At 39.8% G+C, this 11,501-nt stretch overlaps 1 protein-coding gene across 2 annotated transcripts in view; it reads left to right on the plus strand.

Annotated features, from left to right (window-relative positions):
- The window catches only part of LOC117351965 (protein inscuteable homolog), a 57,287-nt gene extending 47,534 nt beyond the window's left edge, over nt 1–9,753 (plus strand). For both annotated transcript variants that reach the window (XM_033927879.1, XM_033927880.1), the window contains exons 4-5: nt 4,791–4,843; nt 9,323–9,753. In XM_033927879.1, the coding sequence (XP_033783770.1) occupies nt 4,791–4,843; nt 9,323–9,521 (252 nt within the window). In that variant the 3' untranslated portion in view covers nt 9,522–9,753. The remainder of the gene's footprint in view (nt 1–4,790; nt 4,844–9,322) is intronic.
- The last annotated feature ends 1,748 nt before the right edge of the window (nt 9,754–11,501 follow it).

Raw genomic sequence — 11,501 nt, forward strand, 5'->3', positions numbered from 1 at the left:
TACTCCACTCACTGACACTTATCTTCATAATGGTTACTTCTGATGTAAGTAAATTATGAAACTGATAATGTTTTCTCTAGTTGCAAAACATAATATAGCTCCCAATTATATAGTGTGCTTGAGAAATGAACAAAATTATCTGCCAAAATTATCACCAAAGAGGTTTCATTTGCTTGTAATATTGAGTTGTCTTTCTTATTTATTTAAGTCTTAAATTTGATTAATATCTATACAATTAACAGCTCATGATGGAATACAATAAATAGTACCCATCCCTGCTCCATAAAACTTACCAATCACCAATCAACGTAGCAGTAAGACCCTGATTCTATAAACAGTGCCTAATTCATAGGTGTTGTTACATATGTTTGTCAATCATCCACTAGTGGCCATTTATAGAATTACACCTAGTGGTGCCTAAGTGGTCTTAGACACTAGTAGACATTGAATCCTACGCCTAAGTCAAAACACACACCAGATCAGCCCCAAATCTGTTCCCTAAGCAACCCTACTTGCTGGTAGGTGCCTCGTTTTAGACGCCTACTTCGAAGTGCTAATTAATTTTCTAAATGGATTTGTAATTGTTTTTTTAATGGTGCTTTCAATTATCAGCACCGATTAAGAAAATTAAGTTAGGCTCCTTGATTGACTAGATATACTGATCTAGTCACCTAGCTCGGCTAGGTAACCGGTATAAGTGCTAACTTTAGACATCTTATGTAGGATCAGGGCCTAAATGACCAAGATCAGCCCCCTTTGCTGAATTGCTTGGATTAAAAGCTAAGATTTAGCAAAGGAGAGGTAATTCGATTCAAGCCTAATATTCTGAGAGAAAGAATTCCAAAGTACTGATCCAAAGAACCTAAGAGCTTTCCATTTGGTACCCAATAACCTAGCTTCTAAAAGCTTGGGCATCTTTACTGATCAACTTTCACTGCAGGTTATTTAAATATTGGGGCCCTATTTGTTTTGATGACCTAAAACTAGGACTCCAGTTTTGAACACCTCTGTACGATTAACTATAAACCAGCGCATCCTTCAGAGTGGGTGCGATATGATCTTAAGCTTTGCTCCTCTTTGAATAATGTATTCTGATAAAACTGTGGTTTCTTCAAATGCTTCTGAGGAAGGCATTGACGGAGGGAATTGCAGTAGCTCCAGCTGCTTTACGATGGACAAGTAGATCAATGCAAAATCCTTTTGTTCCAAAACTGGACATAACTGTCCAGTAGGCAGAACCCTGTCAAAGACTGCTCTCCAGCAGCCAGCACCTGGAGCTTCATAGATAAGGTGGAGTTTAGCAACCAGCCAGACTCCAGATTCCCTCTTTCTGCAGCAGCTCCATCCTTGACATTTATGAGCTGATTCTCAGAGCTTCATTTTCCTACTAACCCAAAACACTTCACATTTTTGATAGGTTCAATTTGAATCAAAAAACTCAACCAAGAACTCAGTCACTCAAGGCAAGAATTCAAGTTATTCATAGCTTATGTCTGCTCTTTTCTGACCCGGCCTAGACGATGCTGAATATCATCAGCCAAAAAGATGGCAGTCCACCAAAATCCTGAATCATCTGAAAGAGATTCTTAAGACAATTCTCAGCTGACTGTAATTATTCACAGACATAGGAGCCAGCTCTGTGAGTGCTGTAGGTGCTTGAGCGCCCCCAATATTGAGAAAATGCCTTCATTTTATCCATGTATGGCAATGTGTGATGGGTTCAGCACCCTAATCATTATGAAAAAATGACTCCTATGTTCAGAGAAATATTATCTATTGGTTGCTTTAATATGTCTCTTTGGTGCAAGGCAATTGAGATATGTTTTCTCACAATACTGGGGTTCTTTCTACTTCGGGACAAACTCCACAGGTACTTCTTTACCCACAAAATTTGTACCAGATTTTAGAGAGAATGTAGGAATGACCTTAAGCGCCATTAGGCTCCTCGGTACACCTGATCCATGTCAAAAATAGGTGCCATTAATATAGATCTTCAAAACCCTGGTCTACATTACTGGCGCCTATGTTTAATGGTAGCTGCAATTCTGGTAACAAATCCAGCCCAAAAAGTCTATTCCTTGCTAATCACTCCCATAGATAAGCAGTAGCTTTCCAAGTCTAATGCGATGGACCATGAACCAGGTTCAATACCCAGTTCAGCTCCTTGTGACTTTGGTAAGGCACTTAACCTTCCATTACTCCAGGTATAAAAATTTAGATTGTGAGTCCAGTATGAACAGAAAAGGTACCTGTATATATGTATATGTAAAGTGCTTTGATCACTTACCACTGAAAGACGGTACATATATATATAATCCCTTCTTCTTTCCTCTACCTAGATAATTATGGATTGGATTTCTGCTTTTTGATATACCGTGGCAAATCTGAGCCTCCCATACATACAGTACATCAGCAATAAAACAAAATCACATTTAAAAAATCCCTAACACTATAAATCCCAGGAATTTGCTTCCCTAATGGCCTACAACTCCAGCCCCAACCACCTCACCTAGCTGCCAAGGGCAGCTATACTTAGAAAGTATTAAACGACCGGGAACTAGGGCCGATTAAAATTTTTCATTGCATGATTAATTGCATAAAATGCCCCCTCGCATTTCCTCCTGTACAGTGTAAAATATTCTGTAGATAGCAGATGTAAATCCTCAAATCTGACATATTTCAACTACTAAACTAGAATAATTTATCTTACCTTTGATTTTCTGCATTTATTCTCACCCCATGTTCACCATCCGTCTGCTTTCCTATTGGTCCTTTCAAGTATCTCTCCTCCATGTCTCTGTACCTGTCTTTTTCCCTCCCTCATTCCACATTCTGCATCTGCCTTCTCAGTGACCTTCCCTTCCCCTAAATTCAGCATTTCTGCTTCTCTGTGTCCCTTTCTTGACCTGTCCTTCTTTTTTGTCCCGAGTCCTTATCCCTTTTTCTTCCCTTATTTCTTCTCTGTTCAGTACTGCTCTTTTGTGTCCCTAAGCTCCCTCCATGCCCAGCATCTCTTCTCTGTCCCCCTGTTCCTCCGCTCTCTCTTCCGTTCCTCCCATAGCCCTTACCCTGGAGCCAATATCCCCCACCCACCTCCAGTCTACTACCTTTCCCTCTTGGATCCAATGTCCTTCACACTCTCTCCCTCCCGGATCCAGTGTCTTTACCTCTCTTCCTCTTGTCCTGTCTCAGTCTCTCTTTCTCCCTTCCTTCTACTCCACTCTCCCACTGATCCATCATCTCTCCCTCTTCCTCCAACTCCTGGGACCTCTTGAATCTCTCCATCCTTGAGTTCAGCAGTGCTCTTCCTCCCTCCTCCCCCCCCCTTTCCTGGTTCCAGCATCTATTTTATTTTCTTTCCCCTTCCCTTCCAGGTTCCATTGTTCATTCGGGTGGGACAGACGATAAGCTTAATAGCCGTGTCTATAATAATAATAATTAAAAAAACCTTTATTTTCTATACCGCCATACCATGAGTTCTAGGTGGTTTACATCAAGTAAAGCTGGGCAATCAGCGAATCACATTATACATCACATAAAAGATCTCACATACAATGTTAAAATAATTAAGATATAAATTTATCAAACAGGTAGGTTTTTAATGCTTTTCTAAAAAGAAGATAAGATTGAGCTTGAGGAATTAGGTGTTCATTTTACTAGCCTGGAATGCTAAAGATTGATCAAAAAATCTTGTGTAGCAACAAGCTTTAGGTGATAGAAATGCAAACCCAATAAGATTTGCGTGTATTCACGTTTGTTCTATGAAATTCAAAATGAGGGACAAGATAAGCTGGAGCTAGACCAAATAGTACTTTAAAGCAAGTACAGCTAAATTTAAATAAAACTCTTGCATCAAAGGGCAACCAGTGAAGTTGTCTATAATAAGAACTAACGTGGTCATATGTTTTCAGACCGAAGATCAAACGAACCGCTGAGTTTTGTATTATCCTTAATCTATTAAGGACTTTCTTGTGGGATCCTAAATAAATTATATTACAATAATCCAGGACAGACAGAATTGATGATTGAACCAAAAGTCTGAATGACGAAATATTTCTTAATCGTGCGCAGTTTCCAGAGGACAGTAAAGCATTTCTTTTATCATTAGATCTGTCTAAAGTAAGATGACGATCTAACACAACACTTAATAGTTTAATAGTATTAGAATCGGGAAATTGTGTCCATTAAGTTGAAGTACCTTTTCCTTGATATTATCATTTGGACAGTCTAGAAAAATTTTCATTTTTTTAGGGTTAAGTTTAAGTTTAAAATTAATGGTCCATTTCTCTATTTGTGCCAGAATTACTGAAATCTGATTTTTTTTTTATCTGCCTTTTGCTGGCCTACATTGTACATGTCTCCCACTGACCTAGGGCGGTGCATATGGCTGCCTAGGTCCTCCTAAGGCTACTTCTGGGGCAAACCATGCCCATGCCTAGTCTTGGGTGAGCTTAGGTGGGCTTGCGGGCCTCCCTAGGCTCCTGGAGGCACCGCCAGTGTAGGCGGCCTACTTTGGGAGCTTTTTTTTTTAAAAAAAACGTGCGTCCCGATTAGCTGGTTAGACAGCGGTAGGACGCCTAACGCTGCCTACAATCGGGACGCCGTTTACAAAAGCCAGCCATTAGTGCGCAAGTTTATTCATACACATATCTGTTTGAATCTAGAAAATGTGGAAATGACGCATGCCACAGGTTCAAAGTAAAAGCACAGTTCTTGCATTTTGTTTTTGAAATAAGAGCCCTCGCTCTGCAAGTCTGTTTGATATGATGCATTTCCTGATTTTTCTGCAGCTCGAGAAACTTCTAATGGAGAAATGTTCTGAGCTGACAGGGATTACTGAAAGGTAAGTTGAATCATAGCAGCCTTGCTTTGCAATTGCTTTCTTTTCATCATTTGCTGTGACAGTGGAGTTTTGACAAGCTTCTCTTTTATTCTGGAAGACAGAGGTCATCAAGAGGAATGGCTTTTAAAAATCAATCCTTAAACTTTGCAAGAATTTATCAAGATTGACAAATATGGCAGAGTTCTGATAACTGTATTGATTCTGGAGAATTTTCCTAAGATGATCTTATACATGGCGTTTTCAAGTCTGGCTAGCTTACTTTTAAACAATCTCTGGATAACTATTGGGTTCTTTTAACAAAACATAAGAATACTGGGTCAGACTGATGGTCCATCTAATCCAGGTCTCAAGTATCTGGCAGAACCCCAAAGAGTAGCAACATTCCATTCTACCAATCCAAGGGAAGCAGTGGCTTCCCCATGTCTGTCTCAATAGCAGACTATGGACCTTTCCTCCAGGAACTTGTCCAAACCTTTCTTAAAGAGAAGATTCACAAGATTTACTAAATTCACACTGGCCAGAGATCTGTCAAACCTGTGCCATGCGCAGATGCTCTCCCGACGTGGCTCTGAGCATAAGAAAAGGTTGGGGGGCAGGGCTGGTGCAGAACAGGGCGTGACTTGGGTTGAACAGGGCGGGGCCATGAGTCCAGTATCTCTATGGATATGCACCAGGCACACCCCTCTCCTTACTTTTGGTTTAATAGCATGACTTATCTGTGAATAAAATGTGAATTCCAATTGCTCTGAGCATTGGTTAGTTATTTTTCTGTGCTGCTGTTGCAGTAAGATTTTTGCATTGTGAGCTTTGGCTCCTGGGCTTTGAGTGTCAACCTCTATGTATGTAAGAGCCTGCACACTGTAGAAAATTTCTTCCCTTCTCATGTCTACTTTTAGCTGGTTAAAGGGTGAGCAGTTTCCAAACAGCATCTTTACCCAAGTACTTGGATTTTGAAATCGATATACAGGTTTAATTAATCTGATATACCGCTATGGGGCTCATTTTCAAACAAGATAGATGGCCATAAGACAGCATAGTCTTACAAAGGTCTCTCTCACGAGCTGTACCTGCATTGGAAGCCTCTCTGACGTCACGTCAGAAAGAAGGCTTCTGACGCAGGCGTGGATCATGAGAGAAGCCGCTGCGGCAGCTTTAAACTCAAAAATAACTTTGGCAAGGGAACTGTAAGGGAGCTGGCCAGAAACAAACTGAAATGCTGCTGCACAGGGAAGTGGAGAAGGAGGGAATTCTGCTGCACAGGGAAGTGGGGTGGAGGGAGGGAAATGCTGCTGCTGCTGCTGCACAGGGAAATGGAGGGGGGGGAAATGCTGCTGGTGAGAAAAAGTGGCTGGAAGCTGAAAGGGAAAAGATGAGAGAAGGGGGCTGGGAGAGGGTAAAAATAGGTTTGGAGCTGGGGCTGAAAATGGGGGACATGTGAGGGAAGGAGGCTTTACTAGCACCCGTTAATGTAACGGGCTTAAACACTAATACAATATAAGCAAGATATAGTGACATCTGTACCAGGGACTTTTAATGTGAAATTCACTACAGTACTTCTTAGATGAGCACCTCTGCTATGCTCAGCTGTCTGAACAGTTTGCTAAGAATGCAGGTTGCTAGCACATCTGAAAAACTGGCTTTTGGACTTTTTTCATATGGACATCTTTATATTTGAGAATGGCCAAAAATGATAGACGTACTAAGGACCAAAACGTCTACATAGGTCATTAAAAAAAAAAAAAGAGAAAGATGTCTGAGAATGGACATTTTCTCTACAGAATTTCTGGACATCTTTTCCAAAATGTCCAAACTCAGACTTGGAGGTTCTACCAAAAATGCCCTCTATATTACAATCATAATAAAAATCACATACTAGAAAAGAATGCCATGAAACTAGATAGTAAAGACCACACAAATCCCACCCAAACACACAAAACCCAAGATTCCTCCATTTAAAAAAAGAACACCTTTCTAAACATCCACTTTCAGAAGTGAGCCTGGAAAAGCTTTGCTGGAATAGATGTGCCTTAAGCTGTTTCCGAAAACAAGTTAAAGAACACTCCTCCCACAAATAGACAGGCGAAGCATTCCAAAGGATTGGAGTTTGATAAAAATATAGCCTTCGTTGGTCTCCTCATTTACACTAGAGAATGACATAGTGATAAATTTTTCCCAGTTCCGTCCCCGCAAATTTTGTCGCTGTCCCTGTCTCATTCCTGTAAGCTCTGCCTTAATCATAAGAACATAAGAATTGCTGCTGCTGGGTCCATCGTGTCCAGCAGTCCGCTCCCATGGTGGCCTCTAGGTCAAAGACCAGTGCCTTAACCGAGACTAGCTTTAAATGCGTATGTTTTGGTTTAGCAGGAACTTGTCTAACTTTGTCTTGAATCCCTGGAGGGTGTTTTCCCTTATAAAAGCCAGTTTTCCACCACTCTCTGGATGAAGAAGAACTTCCTTACGTTTGTACGGAGTCTATCCCCTTTTAACTTTAGAGAGTACCCTCTCGATGCATTTAGGCAGAAAAAATAAAGATCACAAGTATAGTATGTCAGGTGTAACTCTGGGAAAGACTGAACAGGAAAAGGACCTGGGTGTACTGATAGACAGGACCCTGAAACCGTCGGCGCTATGTGTGGCGGCGGCGGTGAAAGCAAATAGAATGCTAGGCATAATAAAGAAGGGAATTATGAGTAGATCAGAGAAAGTTATAATACCGCTCTACAGAGCCATGGTCAGACCGCACCTGGAATACCGCGTCCAGCATTGGTCTCCATACCTAAAGAAGGATATAAAACTGCTAGAGAGGGTGCAGAGACGAGTAACGAAGCTAGTGAAAGGTATGGAGAACCTGGACTATGAGGAACGACTTAGGAGACTGGGGTTGTTCTCCCTTGAGAAGAGGAGACTGCGAGGGGATCTGATCGAGACTTTCAAAATACTGAAAGGATTCGACAAAATGGAGCAGGGAAAGCAGTTATTTACAATGTCCAATGTGACACGGACAAGAGGACATAGACTGAAGCTGAGGGGGGACAGGTCCAGGACGAATATCAGGAAGTTCTGTTTCACGCAGCGAGTGGTGGACACCTGGAATGCTCTCCCAGAGGAAGTAATTGCAGAATCCACCGTTATAGGATTTAAGGGTAAAGTAGATGCACATCTCCTTAAGAGTGGCATAGAGTGATACGGGTATGGGTAAATTAGATGCATATCTCCCTTGAGAAGCATACAGTGATATGGGGACTAAAACTATGCCAGGGTACACCTGGCGGGGCCTCCGCTTGTGCGGATCGCCGGACTTGATGGACCCAGGGTCTGATTCGGAGATGGCAATTCTTATGTTCTTATGTTCTCTCTACCTTGGAAAGGGTGAACAACCTGTCTTTATCTACTAAGTCTATTCCCTTCAGTATTTTGAATGTTTCTATCATGTCAAGTTTCAAGTTTTATTATTTTAAATATACCAACCATCAGCATGTATCTGGCCGGTTTACAATGCTAAAAAAAATAAAATAACAGGGAAAATAATAATTAAATATTGGGGAGGTGTGAATATTAAAAAGACAATTGACAAGTACTTACATGGACTTGAGGGTAATAAGGGGGAAAGGAGGGTAAATAAGTACATTATTAAAAACAAAATTTAAAAGAAAAGGAAGGAGGGGGATATTACATCAGGAATGAGATCGCTTCGGAGAAGCGGTTGAGATGATTTTGCTAGCTGTAAAATAGAGGATATTTAGAAAATGTGGTATGCATCTTGAAATAAGAATGTCTTTAGTTTAGTCTTAAATTTGTCGAGAAAATTTTCATGATGGAGTTGAGGTGGCATGGAGCAACTACAGAGAAGTTAGTTTTCCTAGTGTAGTAGAATTCCTTGATGGAAGGGACGGCCAGCAAATTCTGATCTGCTGATCTTAGGGTCCGAGAAGGGCAGAGAGGGATGATAAGTTTGTCGAGAAAAGATGGAAGACACGAGAGTTTGATTTTGAAGACCAGCATTAAGGTTTTGTAAGTGATACGGTGCGTGATTGTTAACCAGTGGGCTTCTTTCAGAAGAGGAGTAACGTGTCCCCTCTCAGTCTCCTCTTTTCAAGGGAGAAGAGGCCTAATTTCTCTAATCTCTCACTGTATGGCAACTCCTCTAGCCCCTTAACCATTTTAGTCGCTCTCCTCTGGACCCTTGAACGCTTATGATTTTAAAGCATTTGAGGCTTGTGCAGATGAGGACAGAGCTTGCAGGAATGGGGCAGGGACAGGAAAAGAACTCACCGGGATGGGACGGGAAAATGAGTTCCCGCGGGGAAGGGGAAAAATTTGTCCCTGTGTCATTCTCTAATTTACACCTGTGTTGAAGAACTGCTGTGCAATGACTTGCTTTAGAAAAAGGCTTGTGTAAGTTGTATTATAACTATTTCGACATTACTTCTATCTTTTCTCTTGCTTGATATCACTTTTTTTTTTTTTTTTCATTTTCAGGTGTTTGTATCTTGAAGACGAACAGATATTATCATCAATGAAATCATGCATTAATGAAACGTTAAATTCTGTTGGACATTATTTTGGCGAGTTGATAGAAGCGGCTTTAACACATGAAATACAGGTGAATAAATACAGAATTCTAATATCGATTGTGTTCATCCAGGAAAATCAGATAAACAAAGCATCTGTGTTATAGTTTTCCAAATGCCAGGGTCGGATATTTTTTAAAAATCATTTCAGCTTTATAAGAGTGGTTCCGTGTCATTATAATTTTTGTAACCTTGTAAACTTTTAAATTAACAAATTGAAATAGTAGATGATTGCAGATAAGGACTAATTGACCCACTCAGTCTGCCCAGTCGTCATTGCCTACGTTCCACAAGTTAAAGATTTCTCAGAGCTGACTGACTCCTGGACATCATGTCCTCCACTGGTGTCCTTAACAATGAAGTCTGTTCAAAGAGCATACAATTTGTATTTAATGTAATTAAAAATGGAACAACTTCTAGCTTTTATTGGTGTTTCAAATCCTTCTTATCTCCAAATCTGAAAAGTACTAATTCATAAAACTGAAACCTTATATGCTATATGTTCACCACTTAACTTATAGCGGCCAAATATATAAGAGATTTTTGTAAGGACCTTCAGAGTGTAGCCAGGCATTCCATACTACTGGCTGCTAGAGTCTTCGTCGTTCCAAGCCTTTATTGAAACTTTTTCTCTAATAGCTTGTTAGCTTCAATTTTTCTCATTTATTTTGTATTTCTTAACTTGTTTTCTTACCCGTTTTATACACTGAATTACAGCTCCCTCAATTGTTCCCCTTGACCCTGAAGAAAGTTTCTTTTGAAACATGCATATTCGGAGAGGTGGCGTATATGAAATTTGAGAATCCTCTATAAGCTAAGTAGTTTACACTAATTTTATGGATAAAGTAAGAAAACAAGTTAAGAAATACAAAATAAATGAGAAAAATTGAAGTTAACAAGCTATTAGAGAAAAAGTTTCAATAAAGGCTTGGACTGACGAAGACTCTAGCAGCCAGTAGTATGGAATGCCTGGATACACTCTGAAGGTCCTTACAAAAATCTCTTATATATTTGGCCGCTATAAGTTAAGTGGTGAACATATAGCTCTATATAAAGTATGATAAGATTTCAGTTTTATAAATTAGTACTTTTCATATTTGGATTTACGGCTCAGTGCTAATTGAATGGCAAAAAAATGAGCATTTTCAAATCCTTCTTAGACATATGCATAGGGTAAATGTTCAGCTTAGCTGGGATCTACTTGATGAGGCAAAAAAAAAAAACAAAAAACCCAACAACAAACAAACAAACCCAAAACCCAAAGAGTTTTCTTGCTATTTTCTCAGCAATCGTTTGGAATTTCAAATTGAATTTTTACAGCTTTATTTGTTCTTGCTATCTACGTTTATGTACCAAGTGGCATGAGATTATCTTTAAACACAATCAAATTACAGACTTTATAGTGTGACTACTTGGCAATTTTTGCACATTCAAAAATATTTGCACTGTAATACTACCATTATTTGAAGAAGAAGAAAAAAAAAGGGGGGGTACCGGCTTACTGTTAATGGTGTCGGAAGATTTCATTTTTTTTTTTTTTTTAAATTTGTATTTGATAATAATTTACAGATAATTTCTTTAAAAACATTTCAGACCAGAACGGCACTAGAGCGCACTGTGGGTATAACCCCAAAACATCATCTGTATTCCCCAAAATTTATATTTTCCATTTCAAAGATGTTGAAGAATCAACGTCACTTATTCTCATATTAGTATCAACAAAATGTAATAAATAGATTCTCATCAAAAATATAAAAACCAGAAAAAAACTCACTGGAATAAGCGACATTGATTCTTAAATGTTTTACGTTTCCTACTACAAACAACACCTTTGAAATTGAAAATATAAATTTTGGGGAATACAGATGATGTTTTGGGGGCTCTAGGGTGCACATTCTCGCGGGATATAACAAGGGCTCCTTTTACAAAAGTGCGCTAGCGTTTTTAAACGCAGGCACCGGATTAGCGCGCACTAGCTGAAAAAAATCTAACGCCTGCTCAAAAGGAGGCGGTAGCGGCTATCGTGCGCTTTTCCGCGTGTTAAGGCTCTAGCGCGGCTTTGTAAAAGGAGCCCCTAATAATTGATT

The sequence above is a fragment of the Geotrypetes seraphini genome, chromosome 19 (assembly GCF_902459505.1).
Source record: "Geotrypetes seraphini chromosome 19, aGeoSer1.1, whole genome shotgun sequence".
In the NCBI taxonomy this organism is placed as follows: domain Eukaryota; kingdom Metazoa; phylum Chordata; class Amphibia; order Gymnophiona; family Dermophiidae; genus Geotrypetes; species Geotrypetes seraphini.